Raw genomic sequence first — 23,564 nt, 5'->3', positions numbered from 1 at the left:
TTTCAGTCTGAGTTAAGCAGAGCCAAAACACAGCTTCAGTCCATGTTACTGATGAACTTGGAGTCCAGGCCCATTGTTTTTGAGGACATCGGTAGACAGGTTTTAACAACTGGAAAGCATCAGTCGCCAGAATATTACATCGAAGAAATAGGTAATACGTCTACATTGTTACTGTAATAAAAAACCCGTTCGAAACGGACACCTTCCTAGACGGAAAAATTTGTACGAACGGAACGATTTTCTACATTAGAAAAACGGGAAAAATAGTTTAAAATGGAAGCTTGCCAAACAGGAAAAAATAGTCAAACCTGTGTAAACCGGAAGCGAATTTTTCCGTTTTGAACAAGTTTTTTCGACATAGAAAATCGCTACATTTTCCCCCCTCGTTTAGGTGGATTTCGTTTCGGACAGGTTTTACCGTATTCGGTGCCGTGCGGTTCCAGCTTTCGGAGGTTTTATCGTATTTTATTTAAATTACGGGACGACGATGATGAAATTTTGAATTTTTTTGCAGGTAAGGTGAACGAGGACGACATTCACAGAATAGCTCTTCGTTTGTTGAAGAGCAGAGCCGCTGTTGCCTGCCTGGGTGACGTCAAAGGATTGCCAGCAGTGGAGGACATAGAAGCAGGTTTGGTCCACAAAGAAGGGAGAATGCCCAAACGATATTCATTGTTTCGATGATACTGTTTATAAGGCTAACGTAATTGTAGATAAGCCAAGAGTTATAATTATTGACCATTGTCTAAATTTGTTTTAATAAAAAATAAAATAAATGACTGCTAAATTTATCACTAAAACACGCCCAAAATGGAACCCGAATAACACGGAAACCTGCTTAAACGGGAAAAATATTCTTACAAAGAAGCCTGTATTCGGGTTCCAAAGCAGAACCCGAATACGTTTATGAAACACAGGTTCCACTGTGTTTCATAAACGTGCTCTTGGTTTTCTCGTATTCGTGGAATATTTGGGTCAAACCTGTGTAAACCGGAATCATACGGGTACCGAAGAATTTTTCCCCGTTTAGGCGGATTTCTCCGTCTTATTCGGATTCCGTTTTGGGCAGGTTTTACCGTAAATTTATTCGACAAATCGGTGACAAAATTCATTTTCTTTGCCTCACTTAAGGAAGATCTTACTCCTCTCTAACCTCAAAATTAAGCTTATTGCCGCTTTATAATTAATAATCGTAACATATGGCGCCACACACAATTTTTAAATCTTACCGGAAAAGTTACGCAACTCACTGCTGGATTTTTTTTATCTTAATGGCGAACTAAGTGCAAGTAACGATTAACTAAGTACGAAGTGAGTTTAATGAAAATTTGCAAAAGCGAAATCCATTGAAGATATTTACTTTTTAGCGCAGGATTAATATTGATTTGAAACAAATATTGACAATTGTGTTAGTCATTGTGGAATCTCTATCGATAAGAGAAGAAGAGAATTATACACTGACGCTAAAGTCCACCTCGAATATGTCACCAAGTGGTTCACATGCTCTTGGAGCAGATTGGTCCACTCCTCAGAGCCATCGTGTCCGTCTTCAAGTTTGTAAATCTTCAAGTAAACGCGTTTAATATTGATTAGATGAAACGTTAGAAACTATTAAGTACATAGTAATCAAAGTTCAGCCTGGGATAAATACACTCTGTGACGTCAGAACACTTCGGAGAATAATCTTATTGTCTTGTTTAAATAAGTTATCGCCATTAATTTACCGTTGAACGCTCTATTCTTTGTTTTTTTTTATTTTACGGTAACATCAATGAAACTAACGTCACGCTCGTTACTCTTATTTAGTTTCGTCTTTTCATTCATATAAATGACCCCCAAGATTTTGGGATTTTTCTGTATATATGTTAAGTGTTTGTGTGTTTGGGGAACGATTTTTTCCACCCACTTTGAAGATTAATATCTCTCGTGTCCTTTTTCGAAAATTTCTGAAATTTTGCGAGAAGGTTTGTGTATTAAGGGGATTGATACTATTTAATTTTGGAGATTAAAGGTCGAGGGGTTGGAGAGTTATAGGAGGTCACGTGCCGCATCTCTAGATTGGACTTAATGAAGATTTTATTCATTATTAACATATAGAATTGTTTATAAAACTCGTCTATACCCTCAAAATTAATGCCGTTTTATAATAATTCATAATATAAAAGTTTTTAAAACAAAATCTCGTAACAGATGGCGCCACACACAGTTTTAACTTTTTTTTTTTTTGTATGCGAAAAGTTTAATAAAGAATTAACGAAATATTTATTTATTTCCTTTCTGATTACAATTAGTCAGTGTATAGCGAAAGAAACGTACAGACAAATTAATTTTCACTCACTTGTCTGTCAGTAAAAAACGAAATTATTTAATCATTTTTTATCTTTAAAATACCCAAATAAATTTAAATGATTATATACGATTATTAATTCTATAATAATTGAAAAAATTGTAATTAAAATTCTTAACAGATGGCGTCACTACATTTTACCTTTTTTTTTCTTCCGAGAAAGTTAGGCAACTTACTGGACTTTTGTAAAATTCAGACATTAAAACTGAACTGCGGAGTATTTTACGCTCCTTTCTCTGTTAAGCTCTTGTGTGACGTAGTAAATACAGACCCAGTCTTTGTATTTGCATGATATAAATAAATGTGTGACAAGTGGTGCTATTAACTATAATAAAATTATAGAAAAAAGAATTGTTATTGTTAAGGGTGTATTGTAGCTTAGCTTAATGACTGGGAAATAATTGCTAGATTATGCTGTAAAAAATTGAAGAATTTATTAATACAACTTAATAAGTACAGGTACAGAGATTAATAAGCATTATATTTATGTCCCTCTGTTACAGGTAACAGAGGGAAAGTTTGGCGATTGGTCAAAAAATGCTCACTCCAAATTTTTACATTTTTTGACTCGTGGGGCCTTGCAACATCGAGAAATACAAGAATAAATCGAGGTTTTTTTCTGTGTGGGAGGGCAGGATTTCACTCCCTACTTTAAAGCTTAATGTGCCCTTTGTCGAAAATTTCTGAAATTTTGTGGGGAGATTTATGTATTAGAGGGGTCGATATTATAAAATTTTGGTGGTTAAAGGTCGAGGAGATGAGGAGATAGAGAGGGGTCAAACGTTCTTTCTCGAGTGGGGTCGGACTTAATGACGATTTACTCGTTATTAGCATTTACAATTTTAAATAAAATTCGCTCCTACCCTCAAAATTAAGCGTTTTGTCATTTTATAATAGTTAAAAATTTTAAAAAAAGTTTTTTAATAAAATATGACAATAGATGGCACCACTACAATTTTAAATTTTGCTTGAAAAGTTATGCAACTCGCTGGATTTTTTAATTAGGAAATACATCAACGTTTGAATTTCTGTAAGGAAATTAATGAGGCAAATGTAAATTTCCATATTTTATAAAAATACGTCACACGTTTATTTCATATAACAGAAACATATAAATAATATAAATTATACAGAATGATGTAATAGCACCAACAGAATAATCAAGAACACGTCTTTTATCTCTATATTGATACCACTTTATATAAATAAAACACATAGTACCATACTTTTAATTAAATAATTAAATATAATATTTACAAAAGTATTTTCCATAACTCGATAATTAATTTTAAGAGGTAGAACAAAATTTATTTGTGATGATCGCATTGAAAGCTGAGTATCATTTATTTTTATTGAAAACTGTGATAATGATTAATTAATCTTTATTACCATTAATAAATAACCATAGCCAATTAAACACCATAAACATAATGGTGTTCCACAGATATGAGCCATTTTCTGTTCGATGAGCCATTACTTTTAATTGCTATTATAGAAAAGTTCTTTGGTATAAATTAATTACACCTTTAATTGTTATGTTCTGGATTTATTTCTGGAAAACCTGTATATAGCGGACAGTGAAACCTGTGTAAACCGGGTACCGAATATTCCAGTTTGGCAGGTTTCCGTTTCGAATAGGTTTTTTTAAAACATGGAAAATCGCTTCATTCTTAAGAATTTTTCCGTTTAGGCAGGTGTCCGTTTTTGGACAAGTTTTACTGTAAAAATTTTAGAAAAATATATTCTAAATTAAAAAAAATAATAATAATAAAAACCGGTCGTGTTGACAGGTTATAATTGACGAATCAATTTCCGAATTTATATTATATTAAATGATGTTAAGAGAATTCTTTATGGGCTCGTCTATGGGCAACAAAGTAGGCAACCGTGCATATATACACAACTAACAATAGAGCAGTTGTTAGACTTAGGGCCATGATTGAGGTCTTGGAAGCGCACGTTTCTAAAAATTCCACAGATTCGAACACGTTGAAGGAATCTGCCAATAGAAAAAAAAAGAGGGGAAGGGAAAGAATTAAAGTGGTGTTACAATTTTATAATTATAAAATATATAAATACACACGTTACCATTTGTGGAATGCTGGGTATTTTTCATGGAACGTGCGAACTCGTCACCAAAATCGAGAACTAGAATTTCGTGGCTCAGAGTTAATTCGTTTTCGCTGGATCTTTTTTTACGACCCCACGATTCTGTTTTTTCTAAACTATGGTCGCATCTCACCTTAAAAATACACCTAAATTAATTATCTTATTGTTAAAAAAAAAAACTAACAATTACGGTTATTTTTATTTAATTATTATACTATGGAAACAATAATGGCATTGATTCTGTAACAATTAATTTTAATTGTCACATTGTAATATAGGAAAGAAAAAAATGGGCAGTGGCAGATGAATGAAACCACTGATGCTGGTCGTGGGTTCGCATCTGCAAATAGGCTGGTCACGTCGAGTTTACCGGGCTTTCTTCACGTTTGAAACACCTAAATATGGACCACTTTATCATAGAAGGACATATACAATAATTCACCCCGCGTGCACTGACGAGGCCCATTATAGGTTGGATCAAGCTCTCCATTGTGGGTCATTATAGGTAGAACCCACAATGAATGGGTCCGGAAAAATTCTCGATTTCTTTTTCTTTTTTGACCACCAGGATTCAAACCCGGATCTCCAGAGCGGTAGGTTTTTAATTTAAATTCTTATTAAAATTCTTCGTGGCTGTTGTATCTTCGGTGTTTATTTTGGGATCAATAAAACTTCAAATCTCAAACTATATTTAAATTCATCAATTAAATTCCTCCTTCATCAATATTTCTTCAGCTGGAAATTTAATTAAACTGTCATAATTATCATTAGGCAATTAATGATTTAATTTTTTTTTGGCATTATTTTTACTTTCCTGGTTGTCATATATAACAGAGGGCCATCTGTCAAAAAAAAAAATAAAATAATGAATCCCCAAGATTATTTTACAGTTTTGGACTCGGGAGGTCTTGCAACATCGAGAAATGCAAAAAAAAATTTGGGGGTTTTTCTGTCTGTAGGGGTATTAGTGTGTGTTTTGGGGGGGAGCAGGATTTTATTCACCCACTTTAAAGCTTAATAACTCCTGTGCTTTTTGTCGAAAATTTCTGAAATTTTGCAGGAAGGTTTGTGTGTTAGGGAGATCGATACTGTTAAATTTTGGAGGTTAAAGGTCGACGTGGTAGGGAGATAGATGGGATCGGAATTAATGAAGATTTTACTCGTTATTACCTTCTATAAAAACACCTCTACCCTCAAAATTAAGCTTTCTGCCATTTTATAATAATTATTAATCTAAAAATTTATTTTTAAAAAAACCTCAACAGATGACACCACGCAGAATTTTAACTGTTTTGTCGGGAAAGTTACGCAACTCGCTTCTGAATTTCTTAAATTTAATTATTTAGAAATTAAAATTTTTTTTTTTTGTATGTGTTAAAATTCTGTAATGGAACCTGTGTAAATATAATTTTCCCAAAGCGAATTATAAACAGATAAAGTGTAGTTAAACACCGGTAAAAATAATATAATTGAAATTTTATTTTATATTATTTTCGTCAGCGAAGCTTGATGATAAATTAACGAGAGAAAATCTAGAAAATGGCCGCATTATCATTAAGGAAAAAGATTGCAGAATTATTAAATTGGCAAATTTATGTGATGATGTCTTGGTCGAAACATTAATTCATTTAAACGTTTTCGAATTTACATTCCTTATATCGCATTTAAGTAATTATCTCGTTAGAATTCCTTTTTTTTTTTTTTTGTGTTTTTTATCCGTCTTCACGGGCTAATGGACGATATCATATTTTAGCAGGGAGCTCGATAAGATAAGAACTAATTGCAGCTAAGCAGGATAATACAATAGAATCTTTACGTAAATTACTGCCTCCCGGATAATCGGAATACCGGCCTGATCGAATCCCGGAGGAACTTTTTCATGGGGAGTCGGGCCCCCTAAAATCTTCGAGCGCTGTTATAGAGCGGGCAGTTTTTTATTATAACAATGAAATACAGTGTACGTAGGTTGTTTCTTTACTAACAAAAAGAATTTATAGAAATTTTTACTAACAAACATAAGTTTGTTAGTAAAAATATTGTTGATTTACAGGAGTTGTAACCGTTACGGGCCCCCCAAAAACTTTCTGTTTTTTGGGGCGTTATTGTTTCGTGGGACTCGGGAAAATTAGAATTAGGGAGCCTCACGTGCAGTGTTGACTTCGGGGATTTTTTTGGGAAAATATTTTCTTATGAAAGATCGGTTTTGGGCTCCCTTTGGTGGAGGCCCCAGGCAATTACCCTTTTTTTTTTTTTAACGTTCCACTACTCCTGAACCGAGAAAAATCCCCAGGATCTCCAGATTTTTCCAGAGTCCAGAAAAATTTCCCTTCTCGACGGTCTCGGACCTGAGGGGCCTGATAAAAAAGGATCTCTTAGAGGTCAAAGGGCGGAGAGTCAAAAATANTAAACAAACATTATTGTTCCTAGAAGGCATGTGTAAAGGAGGACAAACAGGACATTTGCCCTCTTGAAATCAAGTAAAAAATTCCACAAATTATAATCTTAAAAGTGATTGAGATATGTAACCTTACACCTTCAAACATGACTGTATTCTATAATATACTTATGCAAAAATACCCCAAAATATTAAATAATTAATTAAAAATTAATGTCTTTTTATTATTTATTTGTCTCCAAACTTTGCCCCCATGGAAAATTTTCTAAGGGTGCCCATTGATTGCAGAATAAGATCTGTGTTCATACTGCATTATTCAGAAAGGGCAAGCACAAGAAGAAGAAAGCATGAGTGAACACTGAAAAATATGATGATGTTTAATTTGCATTAAATTAAACATTAACATCATTTTCTAATTCATTAAATATACAACTTTCAAAAATTTTGATTAAATTCATTCTTAAAAATTCTTTCATTTCCAAAGCAAAATATTGTTTCACCAAGAACATTTCCCTAAAGCCTTACATAAATATTTGATAGAAAAAGTACCACAATTTAACTATTTAAATTGGGATCGTCTAAAACCTCACTCAACATGATAAGTAACTTTTACCACAGGTTAAATAAAAATATTAAGCATTTGTATGCTGAGGAAAAGTCTCAGTCTTGCTATTCTTCAGCTTCTGTGCTGTACTAAAATGTCTAGAAATGCAAGATAACCTTATGTTTTTACAAAAATGTAAGGCTCTGAAGGTAATATTCACTTAATTTCACATATAGAAGAAAATGAAAATGTTTAAAGCTCATAAGTGTTTTTTTATAACAATATAAAAAATACTGAATAGAAGATTGTTTTATATTTGAATAATTATATTAAAATTAGAAAAATTTACTTTCTTTGTTTCTTTCTTGAAATAAAAAATTATATATTAATAATAACTTCAATATCAATTTTAACAATTTAAATATACAATGCCACAATGATTTTGTATGAAACAAAATGTTCAACACTAATTTATTGAATGTATTCTGTAATTTATTAATTACAGAAGGGCATTTCTTGTCATAAATTCTGAATTGTTTGTCTAAACTCCACAAAATTCTTTCAAAACTTTGGTTTTGCAGAAGCTTTAATAGATAATGTGATAAACATTTCTAAGAAATTGGAAATAGAACATGAAACATTTTTCCGTAATGAAAGAAAGAAACTTCTAAACATTGTAATTATTGAACTACAAAACAGATTATTAAATATTTGCTATTCACAATTTGAAATTCAGAAAATTTACTTGTTTGCTTTCTCTGTACTTTACAAATTAAAAAGTTTCAATTTAAAAAAATTTGAATGAAGAATCCAATGTTAAAATTTGCTGAAAATCATCATAATATTTTAATTTGCTCTGCACTTAAGTTATAATGGTTGATGCACAAAAATCCAGGCAATGTATTGCTGTTAATAGAAAAAGAGTGAGAGGAATATGATAGAAAGTAATACCAGTTTCACATTTATTAGATTATATTACATAGATTTAGTCTAATAGTTTTTAAAGCAAATGGCTCTTCTTTTGCATACTTTTTTGATTTTCTTCAGACTTTCACAATCATCTGGCTGTGCTTGCTGCTTTTGGTATACATTAATTGGTCTAGCTATTAAAAAGTCTATTAGGTAAGCTTGTTGGAGGTTATCAGAGTTGTCTCTGTAGCTCATGTAAGGGATATTTTTATTATTGGGAAACTTGTCTACTGTTTTTGCATAACATGATGATGTTTTTACTGGGCCAGAATGTGTAACCACCTATAGGGTTAATTTTCCATGAAAGATGATAAAAATTGATTAAGAAAGGCAGTGTAGAGTTCCTTCAATGAAATTGCAATACACATCATTATCTTCATATATTTTTTTGTTTTGCAGTAGAGATGACAGCATTGTATTTCAACATACACAGTGTGTGTTGAAATACAGTGTTGACATCTCTATTTGGTCAAGTGTGTAGTTTTGGAGACTTCACTTGAGATATCTGTCAGTCTTCTGAAGCACTTGATTAATTTTGAAACAGCAGTCATCTGGAAAATTCAAATAACTGATGTTATATCTGTTGTGGAGTGCCTTTTATTACTAATAATAAAACATAATTTTATGTAATAATATCAATAAAATTTTCACCTAAGTGAATTGATGAAATTTATAGCAGATTTTTATTTCCTCTTACTTGTTTTCTAAGCTTTAAAAAACCTCTATAAGGAAGCCAAAAATTCATTACATATAAATCTGTCAAAAAAAAAAAAAATTACATGGCAGAGAATGCTGTTTAAAGGGTAACTTTCAGAGTTTCTTAGACTTAAAAATGCTGTGTTTAATGCAAAATATTAAAATATTCGGTTTTCTAATTAGAAATAAGACTGAGCTTCTAATTGGTTGCAGATTTGGTTTCTGAAACCTTCCACAATTAACTTAAACAGCCTGTTAGGTGACAATGGAAGGTGGATTGTCTCCTCAAAATAATCCTGCCATATCTGAAAGAATATATAATTTATTATTTTCTTATATATGTTTTAAAACCCTTCAACTCTTAAAGTATTTCGTTTACTAAGTTTTACAATTTCGAAATTTTCAGTCTGAGTTAAGCAGAGCCAAAACACAGCTTCAGTCCATGTTACTGATGAACTTGGAGTCCAGGCCCATTGTTTTTGAGGACATCGGTAGACAGGTTTTAACAACTGGAAAGCATCAGTCGCCAGAATATTACATCGAAGAAATAGGTAATACGTCTACATTGTTACTGTAATAAAAAACCCGTTCGAAACGGACACCTTCCTAGACGGAAAAATTTGTACGAACGGAACGATTTTCTACATTAGAAAAACGGGAAAAATAGTTTAAAATGGAAGCTTGCCAAACAGGAAAAAATAGTCAAACCTGTGTAAACCGGAAGCGAATTTTTCCGTTTTGAACAAGTTTTTTCGACATAGAAAATCGCTACATTTTCCCCCCTCGTTTAGGTGGATTTCGTTTCGGACAGGTTTTACCGTATTCGGTGCCGTGCGGTTCCAGCTTTCGGAGGTTTTATCGTATTTTATTTAAATTACGGGACGACGATGATGAAATTTTGAATTTTTTTGCAGGTAAGGTGAACGAGGACGACATTCACAGAATAGCTCTTCGTTTGTTGAAGAGCAGAGCCGCTGTTGCCTGCCTGGGTGACGTCAAAGGATTGCCAGCAGTGGAGGACATAGAAGCAGGTTTGGTCCACAAAGAAGGGAGAATGCCCAAACGATATTCATTGTTTCGATGATACTGTTTATAAGGCTAACGTAATTGTAGATAAGCCAAGAGTTATAATTATTGACCATTGTCTAAATTTGTTTTAATAAAAAATAAAATAAATGACTGCTAAATTTATCACTAAAACACGCCCAAAATGGAACCCGAATAACACGGAAACCTGCTTAAACGGGAAAAATATTCTTACAAAGAAGCCTGTATTCGGGTTCCAAAGCAGAACCCGAATACGTTTATGAAACACAGGTTCCACTGTGTTTCATAAACGTGCTCTTGGTTTTCTCGTATTCGTGGAATATTTGGGTCAAACCTGTGTAAACCGGAATCATACGGGTACCGAAGAATTTTTCCCCGTTTAGGCGGATTTCTCCGTCTTATTCGGATTCCGTTTTGGGCAGGTTTTACCGTAAATTTATTCGACAAATCGGTGACAAAATTCATTTTCTTTGCCTCACTTAAGGAAGATCTTACTCCTCTCTAACCTCAAAATTAAGCTTATTGCCGCTTTATAATTAATAATCGTAACATATGGCGCCACACACAATTTTTAAATCTTACCGGAAAAGTTACGCAACTCACTGCTGGATTTTTTTTATCTTAATGGCGAACTAAGTGCAAGTAACGATTAACTAAGTACGAAGTGAGTTTAATGAAAATTTGCAAAAGCGAAATCCATTGAAGATATTTACTTTTTAGCGCAGGATTAATATTGATTTGAAACAAATATTGACAATTGTGTTAGCCATTGTGGAATCTCTATCGATAAGAGAAGAAGAGAATTATACACTGACGCTAAAGTCCACCTCGAATATGTCACCAAGTGGTTCACATGCTCTTGGAGCAGATTGGTCCACTCCTCAGAGCCATCGTGTCCGTCTTCAAGTTTGTAAATCTTTAAATAAACGCGTTTAATATTGATTAGATGAAACGTTAGAAACTATTAAGTACATAGTAATCAAAGTTCAGCCTGGGATAAATACACTCTGTGACGTCAGAACACTTCGGAGAATAATCTTATTGTCTTGTTTAAATAAGTTACCGCAATTAATTTACCATTGAAACGCTCTATTCTTTGTTTTTTTTTTTTTATTTTACGGTAACATCAATGAAACTAACGTCACGCTCGTTACTCTTATTTAGTTTCGTCTTTTCATTCATATAAATGACCCCCAAGATTTTGGGATTTTTCTGTATATATGTTAAGTGTTTGTGTGTTTGGGGAACGATTTTTTCCACCCACTTTGAAGATTAATATCTCCCGTGCCCTTTGTCGAAAATTTCTGAAATTTTGCGAGAAGGTTTGTGTATTAAGGGGATTGATACTATTTAATTTTGGAGATTAAAGGTCGAGGGGTTGGAGAGTTATAGGAGGTCACGTGCCGCATTTCTAGATTGGACTTAATGAAGATTTTATTCATTATTAACATATAGAATTGTTTATAAAACTCGTCTATACCCTCAAAATTAATGCCGTTTTATAATAATTCATAATATAAAAGTTTTTAAAACAAAATCTCGTAACAGATGGCGCCACACACAGTTTTAACTTTTTTTTTTTTTGTATGCGAAAAGTTTAATAAAGAATTAACGAAATATTTATTTATTTCCTTTCTGATTACAATTAGTCAGTGTATAGCGAAAGAAACGTACAGACAAATTAATTTTCACTCACTTGTCTGTCAGTAAAAAACGAAATTATTTAATCATTTTTTATCTTTAAAATACCCAAATAAATTTAAATGATTATATACGATTATTAATTCTATAATAATTGAAAAAATTGTAATTAAAATTCTTAACAGATGGCGTCACTACATTTTACCTTTTTTTTTCTTCCGAGAAAGTTAGGCAACTTACTGGACTTTTGTAAAATTCAGACATTAAAACTGAACTGCGGAGTATTTTACGCTCCTTTCTCTGTTAAGCTCTTGTGTGACGTAGTAAATACAGACCCAGTCTTTGTATTTGCATGATATAAATAAATGTGTGACAAGTGGTGCTATTAACTATAATAAAATTATAGAAAAAAGAATTGTTATTGTTAAGGGTGTATTGTAGCTTAGCTTAATGACTGGGAAATAATTGCTAGATTATGCTGTAAAAAATTGAAGAATTTATTAATACAACTTAATAAGTACAGGTACAGAGATTAATAAGCATTATATTTATGTCCCTCTGTTACAGGTAACAGAGGGAAAGTTTGGCGATTGGTCAAAAAATGCTCACTCCAAATTTTTACATTTTTTGACTCGTGGGGCCTTGCAACATCGAGAAATACAAGAATAAATCGAGGTTTTTTTCTGTGTGGGAGGGCAGGATTTCACTCCCTACTTTAAAGCTTAATGTGCCCTTTGTCGAAAATTTCTGAAATTTTGTGGGGAGATTTATGTATTAGAGGGGTCGATATTATAAAATTTTGGTGGTTAAAGGTCGAGGAGATGAGGAGGTAAAGAGCATCATATATCATATATCTCGAGAAGAATCGGACTTGATGAAGATATTATTCGTTATTAGCATTTACAATTTTAAATAAAATTCGCTCCTACCCTCAAAATTAAGCGTTTTGTCATTTTATAATAGTTAAAAATTTTAAAAAAAGTTTTTTAATAAAATATGACAATAGATGGCACCACTACAATTTTAAATTTTGCTTGAAAAGTTATGCAACTCGCTGGATTTTTTAATTAGGAAATACATCAACGTTTGAATTTCTGTAAGGAAATTAATGAGGCAAATGTAAATTTCCATATTTTATAAAAATACGTCACACGTTTATTTCATATAACAGAAACATATAAATAATATAAATTATACAGAATGATGTAATAGCACCAACAGAATAATCAAGAACACGTCTTTTATCTCTATATTGATACCACTTTATATAAATAAAACACATAGTACCATACTTTTAATTAAATATAATATTTACAAAAGTATTTTCCATAACTCGATAATTAATTTTAAGAGGTAGAACAAAATTTATTTGTGATGATCGCATTGAAAGCTGAGTATCATTTATTTTTATTGAAAACTGTGATAATGATTAATTAATCTTTATTACCATTAATAAATAACCATAGCCAATTAAACACCATAAACATAATGGTGTTCCACAGATATGAGCCATTTTCTGTTCGATGAGCCATTACTTTTAATTGCTATTATAGAAAAGTTCTTTGGTATAAATTAATTACACCTTTAATTGTTATGTTCTGGATCTATTTCTGGAAAACCTGTATATAGCGGACAGTGAAACCTGTGTAAACCGGGTACCGAATATTCCAGTTTGGCAGGTTTCCGTTTCGAATAGGTTTTTTTAAAACATGGAAAATCGCTTCATTCTTAAGAATTTTTCCGTTTAGGCAGGTGTCCGTTTTTGGACAAGTTTTACTGTAAAAATTTTAGAAAAATATATTCTAAATTAAAAAAAATAATAATAATAAAAACCGGTCGTGTTGACAGGTTATAATTGACGAATCAATTTCCGAATTTATATTATATTAAATGATGTTAAGAGAATTCTTTATGGGCTCGTCTATGGGCAACAAAGTAGGCAACCGTGCATATATACACAACTAACAATAGAGCAGTTGTTAGACTTAGGGCCATGATTGAGGTCTTGGAAGCGCACGTTTCTAAAAATTCCACAGATTCGAACACGTTGAAGGAATCTGCCAATAGAAAAAAAAAGAGGGGAAGGGAAAGAATTAAAGTGGTGTTACAATTTTATAATTATAAAATATATAAATACACACGTTACCATTTGTGGAATGCTGGGTATTTTTCATGGAACGTGCGAACTCGTCACCAAAATCGAGAACCAGAATTTCGTGGCTCAGAGTTAATTCGTTTTCGCTGGATCTTTTTTTACGACCCCACGATTCTGTTTTTTCTAAACTATGGTCGCATCTCCTGTTTATAAAACTCGTCTATACCCTCAAAATTAATGCCGTTTTATAATAATTCATAATATAAAAGTTTTTAAAACAAAATCTCGTAACAGATGGCGCCACACACAGTTTTAACTTTTTTTTTTTTTGTATGCGAAAAGTTTAATAAAGAATTAACGAAATATTTATTTATTTCCTTTCTGATTACAATTAGTCAGTGTATAGCGAAAGAAACGTACAGACAAATTAATTTTCACTCACTTGTCTGTCAGTAAAAAACGAAATTATTTAATCATTTTTTATCTTTAAAATACCCAAATAAATTTAAATGATTATATACGATTATTAATTCTATAATAATTGAAAAAATTGTAATTAAAATTCTTAACAGATGGCGTCACTACATTTTACCTTTTTTTTTCTTCCGAGAAAGTTAGGCAACTTACTGGACTTTTGTAAAATTCAGACATTAAAACTGAACTGCGGAGTATTTTACGCTCCTTTCTCTGTTAAGCTCTTGTGTGACGTAGTAAATACAGACCCAGTCTTTGTATTTGCATGATATAAATAAATGTGTGACAAGTGGTGCTATTAACTATAATAAAATTATAGAAAAAAGAATTGTTATTGTTAAGGGTGTATTGTAGCTTAGCTTAATGACTGGGAAATAATTGCTAGATTATGCTGTAAAAAATTGAAGAATTTATTAATACAACTTAATAAGTACAGGTACAGAGATTAATAAGCATTATATTTATGTCCCTCTGTTACAGGTAACAGAGGGAAAGTTTGGCGATTGGTCAAAAAATGCTCACTCCAAATTTTTACATTTTTTGACTCGTGGGGCCTTGCAACATCGAGAAATACAAGAATAAATCGAGGTTTTTTTCTGTGTGGGAGGGCAGGATTTCACTCCCTACTTTAAAGCTTAATGTGCCCTTTGTCGAAAATTTCTGAAATTTTGTGGGGAGATTTATGTATTAGAGGGGTCGATATTATAAAATTTTGGTGGTTAAAGGTCGAGGAGATGAGGAGATAGAGAGGGGTCAAACGTTCTTTCTCGAGTGGGGTCGGACTTAATGACGATTTACTCGTTATTAGCATTTACAATTTTAAATAAAATTCGCTCCTACCCTCAAAATTAAGCGTTTTGTCATTTTATAATAGTTAAAAATTTTAAAAAAAGTTTTTTAATAAAATATGACAATAGATGGCACCACTACAATTTTAAATTTTGCTTGAAAAGTTATGCAACTCGCTGGATTTTTTAATTAGGAAATACATCAACGTTTGAATTTCTGTAAGGAAATTAATGAGGCAAATGTAAATTTCCATATTTTATAAAAATACGTCACACGTTTATTTCATATAACAGAAACATATAAATAATATAAATTATACAGAATGATGTAATAGCACCAACAGAATAATCAAGAACACGTCTTTTATCTCTATATTGATACCACTTTATATAAATAAAACACATAGTACCATACTTTTAATTAAATAATTAAATATAATATTTACAAAAGTATTTTCCATAACTCGATAATTAATTTTAAGAGGTAGAACAAAATTTATTTGTGATGATCGCATTGAAAGCTGAGTATCATTTATTTTTATTGAAAACTGTGATAATGATTAATTAATCTTTATTACCATTAATAAATAACCATAGCCAATTAAACACCATAAACATAATGGTGTTCCACAGATATGAGCCATTTTCTGTTCGATGAGCCATTACTTTTAATTGCTATTATAGAAAAGTTCTTTGGTATAAATTAATTACACCTTTAATTGTTATGTTCTGGATTTATTTCTGGAAAACCTGTATATAGCGGACAGTGAAACCTGTGTAAACCGGGTACCGAATATTCCAGTTTGGCAGGTTTCCGTTTCGAATAGGTTTTTTTAAAACATGGAAAATCGCTTCATTCTTAAGAATTTTTCCGTTTAGGCAGGTGTCCGTTTTTGGACAAGTTTTACTGTAAAAATTTTNCCAAAAACTTTCTCTTTTTTGGGGCGTTATTGTTTCGTGGGACTCGGGAAAATTAGAATTAGGGAGCCTCACGTGCAGTGTTGACTTCGGGGATTTTTTTGGGAAAATATTTTCTTATGAAAGATCGGTTTTGGGCTCCCTTTGGTGGAGGCCCCAGGCAATTACCCTTTTTTTTTTAACGTTCCACTACTCCTGAACCGAGAAAAATCCCCAGGATCTCCAGATTTTTCCAGAGTCCAGAAAAATTTCCCTTCTCGACGGTCTCGGACCTGAGGGGCCTGATAAAAAAGGATCTCTTAGAGGTCAAAGGGCGGAGAGTCAAAAATAAAAAAAAATAATAAATTATTTATATCTAATTTTTTTTAATATTAAATATTTATATAAAACATGTGATCAGTTCTCATTATAGAACTACATTTCTACAGCAAAAAAAAAAACAAAAAAAAAGAGAATAATAAAAATAAAAAGACGAAGGATAAAATTTTGAAATTGCAAAGAGTAGAGGAAAAAATGAAAACTTTTTACTTTGCAATTTTAATAACTTCAGAAAGTCAGAAAGAATAAGAGTCAAAGTAATAAAACTGGCGGAATATGTTACATTATGAATTTTAAATAACCCTCTAAAATTTATTACATCAACGGGACTATTATAAAATGCTGAGTATATAAAAATAAATAGAAGTCTGCGGAAAAACAAAAATAATTTCGGATTCTATTCTTAAAATATTACCTTCTCTTATTAGTTTCTGACATTGATTAAGTAGAAATCAATGACAGACACGTAAATTATAAAAGTAGGCAAATTTTTAAAGCTATTTTAAATTTCCTTTATATATATATGCCTATATACATGTTAAAAGTACAGAACAACAAACATACAGACTTACTGGTTAGCAATTGCAAACTAAAAGTAGAAAGGACATTTTCTAATTTTCAAGAATTATTAAAGCTATTTTAAATTCATCCCTTTTTTTATGTGTCAAAATACAAAACAACTGACAGACAGACTTACTGGTTCGCAATTTCCAATGCAATATTTGACGTTACATTGAAATATCACCCCGTACGATTCCGTGAATCGAAATGCTTCGTAGCTGCTTTCCAGAGCGTTTCCTATTTGCATAAATCTTGGGAATATCAGCGGATCCACGGGACATCTGTAACAATAAAATACGCTCTCACACGAAAGGAACCTCCATTTTTCTTTTTCTTTTTAAACTATAATTTTACATGCAACCAATCAACAGTCGAGCCTCCATTTTAGATATTTACTAACCTACCCTCGATCATCGATAACTTCGAAGGTGCTCCTTGCATCTTTAGCCATTGCCACGCAACTGCGTGCGAATATCCCGTAAGGAGCTAACGAATAAAAGAATAATCACAATTAATAAGGTTAATTAATTACAATTAACACTGATTATTAAGGGTTCATACTAGTTTCTGGTATTTCGATACGGAATGTTAATTTGTCTCCTATACGAACGGTGGTAGCTTCTCTTCCGTCTGCACCCAATATAAATATCTTCGGAAGGGGTGCTTCGGGTGACGAAGTAATTTGGAGGGTGTCGGGATCGCTAAATTAATTGATTTTAACAATAAATTTAAATTTATGGTGGACCATTTATTAAAAAATTAATTAAAAATTACCGTATAGGAAGCATGCCAAAGGAGACATTCCTCGAGGCGATTTCGTAGGTACATCGCACGTTGTATACTTTATCTGCTCTCGTTAACACTACGTTGTGGTGTTGCAAGACCACAGTATTAGAATATACTCCTCCCTAAAGTATATATTTTAAAAATATTAATGAATTTAGAAAGAATGGAGAATAATAAACGTGTAAACAATTAGATACCGACCAGAGATTGGGTGTTGCATTCTTGACCACTGAGGGTGAGGTCCAGTCTGAATTGTTGACTGTTTAAAATGTTGGCGTGACAAGTTTCGCTTCTACCTAGAGCATATATTCTTCCGTGAAAAGGCCGATTGGTACGGACATAAACGATGATTTTAGTGTCTGTGCATTGTATAGACACTGGAAAACACAATAATTTGCATTAAGAATAACATCAATAACAGGTAAACAATAGCCTAAGTGGATATTTCGCTACGTTCAGTGTTTAAAACTTAACGAAAAAAAATCATCAACGTAAAATTCTAACCATCGTAACATACGCCAAAGGCATCGCAGGAGGGGTCCTTTTTTTCTGACGCGCTCAACAATGGAGCGGGTGTAGTCTGTTGAACCACCCCAGTCGCTATGTTCAGTATAGGATGGCCCGTCTGTGAGCTATCTGCGAAATAAAATCAAATAACACAAATAAATAAAAGCACTTTCTATAGGTCGACAATTTTTTTCGAAAGTGACGTCACAAATTCACTTCCCTAATTTGATAATGGTAAAAACACGGGCGACGTCTTCGAAAATTAAACCAAAAATAAATAAAAAAAGTGACATCAGACTTATCGGAATCTGCTCTTACGTCACAAATAATTTATCGTCGCTGTTATTTCGGGTCGATATTTCGGGCGTCTGTCTATCCGACGCCAAAATTAGAAATCTTTGGAAGCGAACCGAAGAAACAAACTTTTAATTGTATAAACTTTGCGAAGGAGGAAAAATAAATAAATAAAATAAAATAAAAATAAATTGCTTCGGTTGACGGATTTACACGATAATTCCATGAAAGAATACGATTAATGCCTATAAAATAATGACATTTTCACTGGAATATCTTTAAAAATATACTCACTACTACACTGTCTTTCCATGTAAGTACCAGAACTCTCGCCACTATCTAACAGTGGCAGAGGATTCGAAACGATATATGTCTCTGCTCCCTGTGGCAGCATTGTGTGGTCGACGTGGTAGAGTTTGCAGACAGATTTTCCGGGTCTTGGATCCGTGATGAATAGCACCGATCTACACAGGAATTCCTTTTCTTGTGTGCATTGGTGTTGGCATTCTTGTCTGTTCGACACCTGAGAGATTTAAGTTACGGAAGAAGAATTACCCGTAGAGTCGCGTTAGACAATAATTTACACCAATTGTTCAATAGATTTTACCTACCAGAATCTGTTTATCTAAGTAATAATTGAGATTAACGTAATGGGTAATTGTGGCTTGTGGTAATCCAACCTTGGCGTACGAATAAACTGTGGGTCTCGAGCAAATTTTATCGGCTAAAAAAAATAAAATAAATTGAATTTAATACACGTACTTAAAATAACGAGAGTTATTCTGTCGTCGTGTCATTATTGTAATTTCCTGAAAGGGCTACAATATTGACCTGGCAGTTTTGACAGTTTTCATTTATCATCCATAATTTCCGCACGATGAAAGTGTTATTATCAGTAGAATTATTTAGGAAACAATGCATTAATTACAGTAATAACGTATAAAAAAAATGAGGCATTACGTTGTAAGCAGTTGTTTTCGAAATAGTCAACCCCTTGAGCGTCTGACAGCTTGATGTTTTCGTAGGAAGATCTTCTGTCGACGTCACTAATTCGGCACTCTAACGTCACATAATTGAATTCGACCGAACGGCAATTAAAGCGAACTTCGTTTAAGCATGCTGAAAGACAAGCATCCTTGTTTGAGGTGAAGATAATTGCATTGTCGAATCCTCGAATGTATTTATTTGGAATTCTTTCGAACGACCAGAGACGACTACACAAGTTTTCTATAAGAGAAATGAATCTTTGTTAGGAATATTCTAAAGTAAAACTATAGACCATTCATTTAGATGATTGACCCTTTGGTTCTAATTTTCATACCAATGGGTACTATTAAATACAGTAGTAGTATTCGATAATATAGTCGAACCTGTGAACAACGGACATGGGAGAGAATATGGCCGTTGTTTGGGAGTTATTTTATATGCATTTTTGTCCAAAAGAAGAAGGGAAAAAAATGATTCCCGTTGTTGGAAGTTCAACTGCATTTAAAGCTTTATTAATTCCAATTATTGGTGAATTGAAGAAAATTACAGGGATTTTTCTATAGAATGGCCCATTACGGAAATAAAGATGAAACGATACGTCTTATCGTTTCATCTAGATATGGGAAAATTTGGGATTATCCAAATCCCTTCTTCATTCACACACGCTCGGATGGTTTATCATCTAAATAACTGGATTATATCTAATTAAATCCTTTATTTAGTTACTTAAGAGATTAAAACTTACCCGATCTCAAATTAATTTTCGTCAGGTAATAAGTATTGACCGTTAATTGGGGAGAAATGGAAGGTTTCTTTGCCTTGGTTTCGTTGTGGAGGAAGCAACTGGTTTCTTGTATGGGCGTTAAAGGGTTGACGACGAAACTGAAAGACGTGGCTACACAGTTGCTATCATCTCGACACCAACCTTGACATTCATATAATGACACGTTCCTGGTCGTGAAGTACGTCGTCGAAGGGTAATCTTGATTGGTCAATTTCTCGAATGTCAGAAGTCCTGTACCAAACATTTCACTTCTAAGTATTTCATCTCGAGAATTACTAATTACCAATTTAAATATATGTATATATATCCTTACCGTTTGCAAATCGTGCAGTCAGATATAAAATATTAACCACCGATGCTAGTGTGGTTTCCATAATTATCTATGGGAAAAATAAATAAATAAAGTATATTTAGCTACCGGAAATTTGTAAAAAAAAAAAAAAAAATCAAATGGATTCTAATTATAGGGTGTGAGTTTGCATTTTACCGATTATTGAGTTTAAAGTAGAAAATTTAACAATTTTCGATGGTATTATTTAAATAATAATTCATCTCACGTAGTTATTTATCATACAAGGAAGAGAAAGTCGAAGGATGAAGGCCATTGTCCCATTGAGGTCATGATCCAAGATGGCGAAAATCTGGGAAGGAGACGTCGATTCGTCAAGCATGACAGCGTGACCTCCAAGTCTGCTAGAGCGTGACGTATGTGTAGACAAAACTAACAGTTACTTACCAAACGGTAAAAGTACTATTTACTAGGAACTCGATAAACGAACGGGTTCGAGCGCAATACTACTACTGACGTAATTAATTGATTTAATAAGAATATTTCTAGATATTCGCTAAGAAACAACGATGCCCACTTCGAATACCTTCCTAGTCCCTGTATAAAAATATTAATAACTAATTATTACTTCCTACAAATGGCTCCACTCCTGTAGAACCGTAGATAATGCGCGATAAAGGAAATGATCTAATTTTTACACTCATTATTTTAAAAATCTGTTTTATCTAACATCATTAACTTCGTTAATAATTACGTAATTTACAAACAATGAACCGAGCGGGTATTATTAAATGCCATTAAAAACAAATTAACATTAAGAGATTTAATTGCTTTGTTAAGAAGTGATTTATAGGAAGGAGAGCGAGTGACATTTTACGTCATAAAATATGCTTAACACTACTTAAAAACTTACTTTCCCTTATTAAAAAGTAAAGAAAAGTAGCAATAGAGGAAGAGAATTTCATTTATATAAGTATTTTCCCCCCGTTTTTACCCCTACGAAGTGATTTCCGAGGTAGAAATTTTTGCCATTTCAGATTAAACAAGTAACAAAATTCTCCATTTCCAGACTTTCTGACTGATTTTTATATCATTTTTTCCATTAGTCGGATGAAATTTCAACGAATTATGAGATTCCTTTGCAAACATTTGGTAGAAAATAAATCAATTTTCTTAATATTAAAAATTGTATCCACCCCTCAAAAAAAAAAAAAAAATAAGAAAAGGAAATTAATTTCGATCCTCTCTAAGGTATTTAGTAGTAACTTGTACTCACCTGTAATCTGTATTAGGTGCTTCTTACCTTGCACTCACGAGATGAGGACATTCACTAAAGACATGACCAACTTGAATGACAAGGTCCCATCTTTATACATTATATATATAGAGAGAGATGCCATGCACAAACATACCGACCTTCACGCATTGTCACTGAAGCCGAACAGATCCCCCTGCTTGGTCACGTGCTCACAACAGTTTTCGCATTACCTTTGTCATTCGTGACGTCGATGGTTGATTTTATTAATTTCTCTTCCGGTCGTATATTTTATCGTGTCCTTCTTCTTTTAAATTCGCCCGTATTATTTTACTTTTATTTTTAAATCCCTTCACCCATTAATTCTCGTATCATTTGTTGAAGTTTTTCCATCTCTTTCAAACAATGATGGAAATTTTTCTGTCACGTTTCTTTCTAATTCCTCGTGAGCATATTTACAATATGTAGATTTTTATCTGAACAGATGATATCCTGTTGGATCAATGAACTTCTAAATTGCCTAACCCCCCCTTTATCAATCCAACCGTACGCTTGATTGGTTATCGATTACTAATAAGAATCGATTAACAATAAGAATAATCGATATCCAACAACAATAATCGATTACCAACAAGACTAATCTATTACCAGTAAGAATCGATTACCAATAAGAATATCAAGCTTAAGAGGAATACAAATTTCAAAATTTAATTAGTAAAGTCCGGTATGGGATTTTGGCTCCAGAGTATGGATCGTGAGCCAAAATTATTCATTTAGATCCAGACAATACTACAATTTTGTCGAATAATTGATGGAGAAGAGGAAGGATTTCTTTCTCATTCATTAAACTATTAGATATTCCTTTGTGAAATGATATCCCATAGTAGTTTAAGAGAAGAATGATAGCCCTATCAATTGTGCTTAACCACTTATATCATAACTTATATCTATTGGGGGGAGGCTAAGGTTCATACCCTCTCTCTCTCTCTCTCTCTCTCTATTGTATTCTATATAAATTATAACGAGTTACGTCACACAAAATTATATTAAAAAGGGATATTCGAAACCGACATTTCCTAACCTTTATTTTAAATGTAAGCTCACATTTATTGATTAAAAATTTAAATATTCGTGGTAGAAGATTATTTAAATAATAAGGAGCGATTGCGATTGCTAATGTTTATGTTCCTTAAATTAAATGTAACTAGATTCGTGACGTCAGACGAGAAGAAGTTTAATGTTCTTTCCACTCAACTACTTTTCTACGAGATGGGTGGGATTGTTTTTTCACTGGTAGATTTTACAGCAGAAAACTTTCTTTCCAGCAAACTAGGAAGTGGGCACGAATCCTTTCATCAAGGACACTCACCTTGAACTTTTGTTGAAGGTCAGCAAGCATTATTTTCCGTTATTTCCACGTGCGTAATTGGTGCGATGAATAAACGCACTCGGATTTAAAACACACAAAAAAAAAATCGTTATAAAAGTCCTTAAATCCTCTTTAGTCCTGCGAGAAATGACCCCGATAAAGGAAGATTTTCGCTACGTCATCACAACTAGCCAGACAACTTTAAAAAGTAGTGATTCACACAGCTTATCTGTCGTGCCATTATTTAAATCGAGTATTATTTAAAAAGGAATATTATATATTATATATATATATACACACACACTATCGTTTAGCTGACAGGTAAAAAGAATTTGAAATTTTTGTTACTATCCTGTCGTCAAAGGGAATGAGGAAATGGCAAGGAGCATGC

General features: G+C 32.7%; 2 protein-coding genes across 3 annotated transcripts in view; one reads left to right on the top strand and one right to left on the bottom strand.

The window, feature by feature from the left end:
• LOC111620725 (mitochondrial-processing peptidase subunit alpha-like) overlaps positions 1 to 10,236 on the top strand; it is a 67,494-nt gene extending 57,258 nt beyond the window's left edge. The window contains 4 exon segments of the mRNA XM_023362715.1: positions 3,096 to 3,122; positions 6,911 to 6,933; positions 9,478 to 9,611; positions 9,975 to 10,236. Coding sequence (XP_023218483.1) covers positions 3,096 to 3,122; positions 6,911 to 6,933; positions 9,478 to 9,611; positions 9,975 to 10,144 — 354 coding nt within the window. The 3' untranslated portion in view covers positions 10,145 to 10,236.
• LOC111620724 lies at positions 3,521 to 21,919 on the bottom strand. Of its 2 annotated transcripts, none has more exons than XM_023362713.1 (14): positions 21,853 to 21,919; positions 20,574 to 20,640; positions 20,222 to 20,491; positions 19,450 to 19,716; positions 19,101 to 19,213; positions 18,784 to 19,012; positions 18,193 to 18,324; positions 17,890 to 18,065; positions 17,677 to 17,810; positions 17,464 to 17,603; positions 17,307 to 17,388; positions 17,039 to 17,183; positions 4,436 to 4,589; positions 3,521 to 4,346 (listed from the first exon to the last, which is right to left on the bottom strand). In XM_023362713.1, exons 1-14 carry the CDS (start codon positions 21,874 to 21,876, stop codon positions 4,186 to 4,188), a joined length of 2,094 nt encoding a protein of 697 aa, XP_023218481.1. In that variant the 5' UTR covers positions 21,877 to 21,919; the 3' UTR covers positions 3,521 to 4,185. The 2 variants fall into 2 exon arrangements, with proteins under 2 accessions (XP_023218481.1, XP_023218482.1); XM_023362714.1 differs by lacking the exon at positions 21,853 to 21,919 and adding an exon at positions 20,748 to 20,768.
• Positions 21,920 to 23,564: the final 1,645 nt, after the last annotated feature.

Source organism: Centruroides sculpturatus, unplaced genomic scaffold (assembly GCF_000671375.1).
Source record: "Centruroides sculpturatus isolate CEXI.00-Female unplaced genomic scaffold, Cexi_2.0 scaffold274, whole genome shotgun sequence".
NCBI classification, from domain to species: domain Eukaryota; kingdom Metazoa; phylum Arthropoda; class Arachnida; order Scorpiones; family Buthidae; genus Centruroides; species Centruroides sculpturatus.
This window is presented reverse-complemented; position numbering and strand designations above follow the sequence as displayed.

Bases quoted from the DNA above. Each gene is read 5' to 3' on its own strand.
- LOC111620724 (XM_023362713.1), bottom strand. From the start codon at position 21,876: ATGTCCTCATCTCGTGAGTGCAAG. The intron at 20,641-21,852 runs GTAAGAAGCACC...TTTTTCCCATAG, and splicing joins CCTCATCTCGTGAGTGCAAG to ATAATTATGGAAACCACACT. The intron at 17,389-17,463 runs GTATGAACCCTT...TTTATTCGTTAG, and splicing joins TATCGAAATACCAGAAACTA to CTCCTTACGGGATATTCGCA.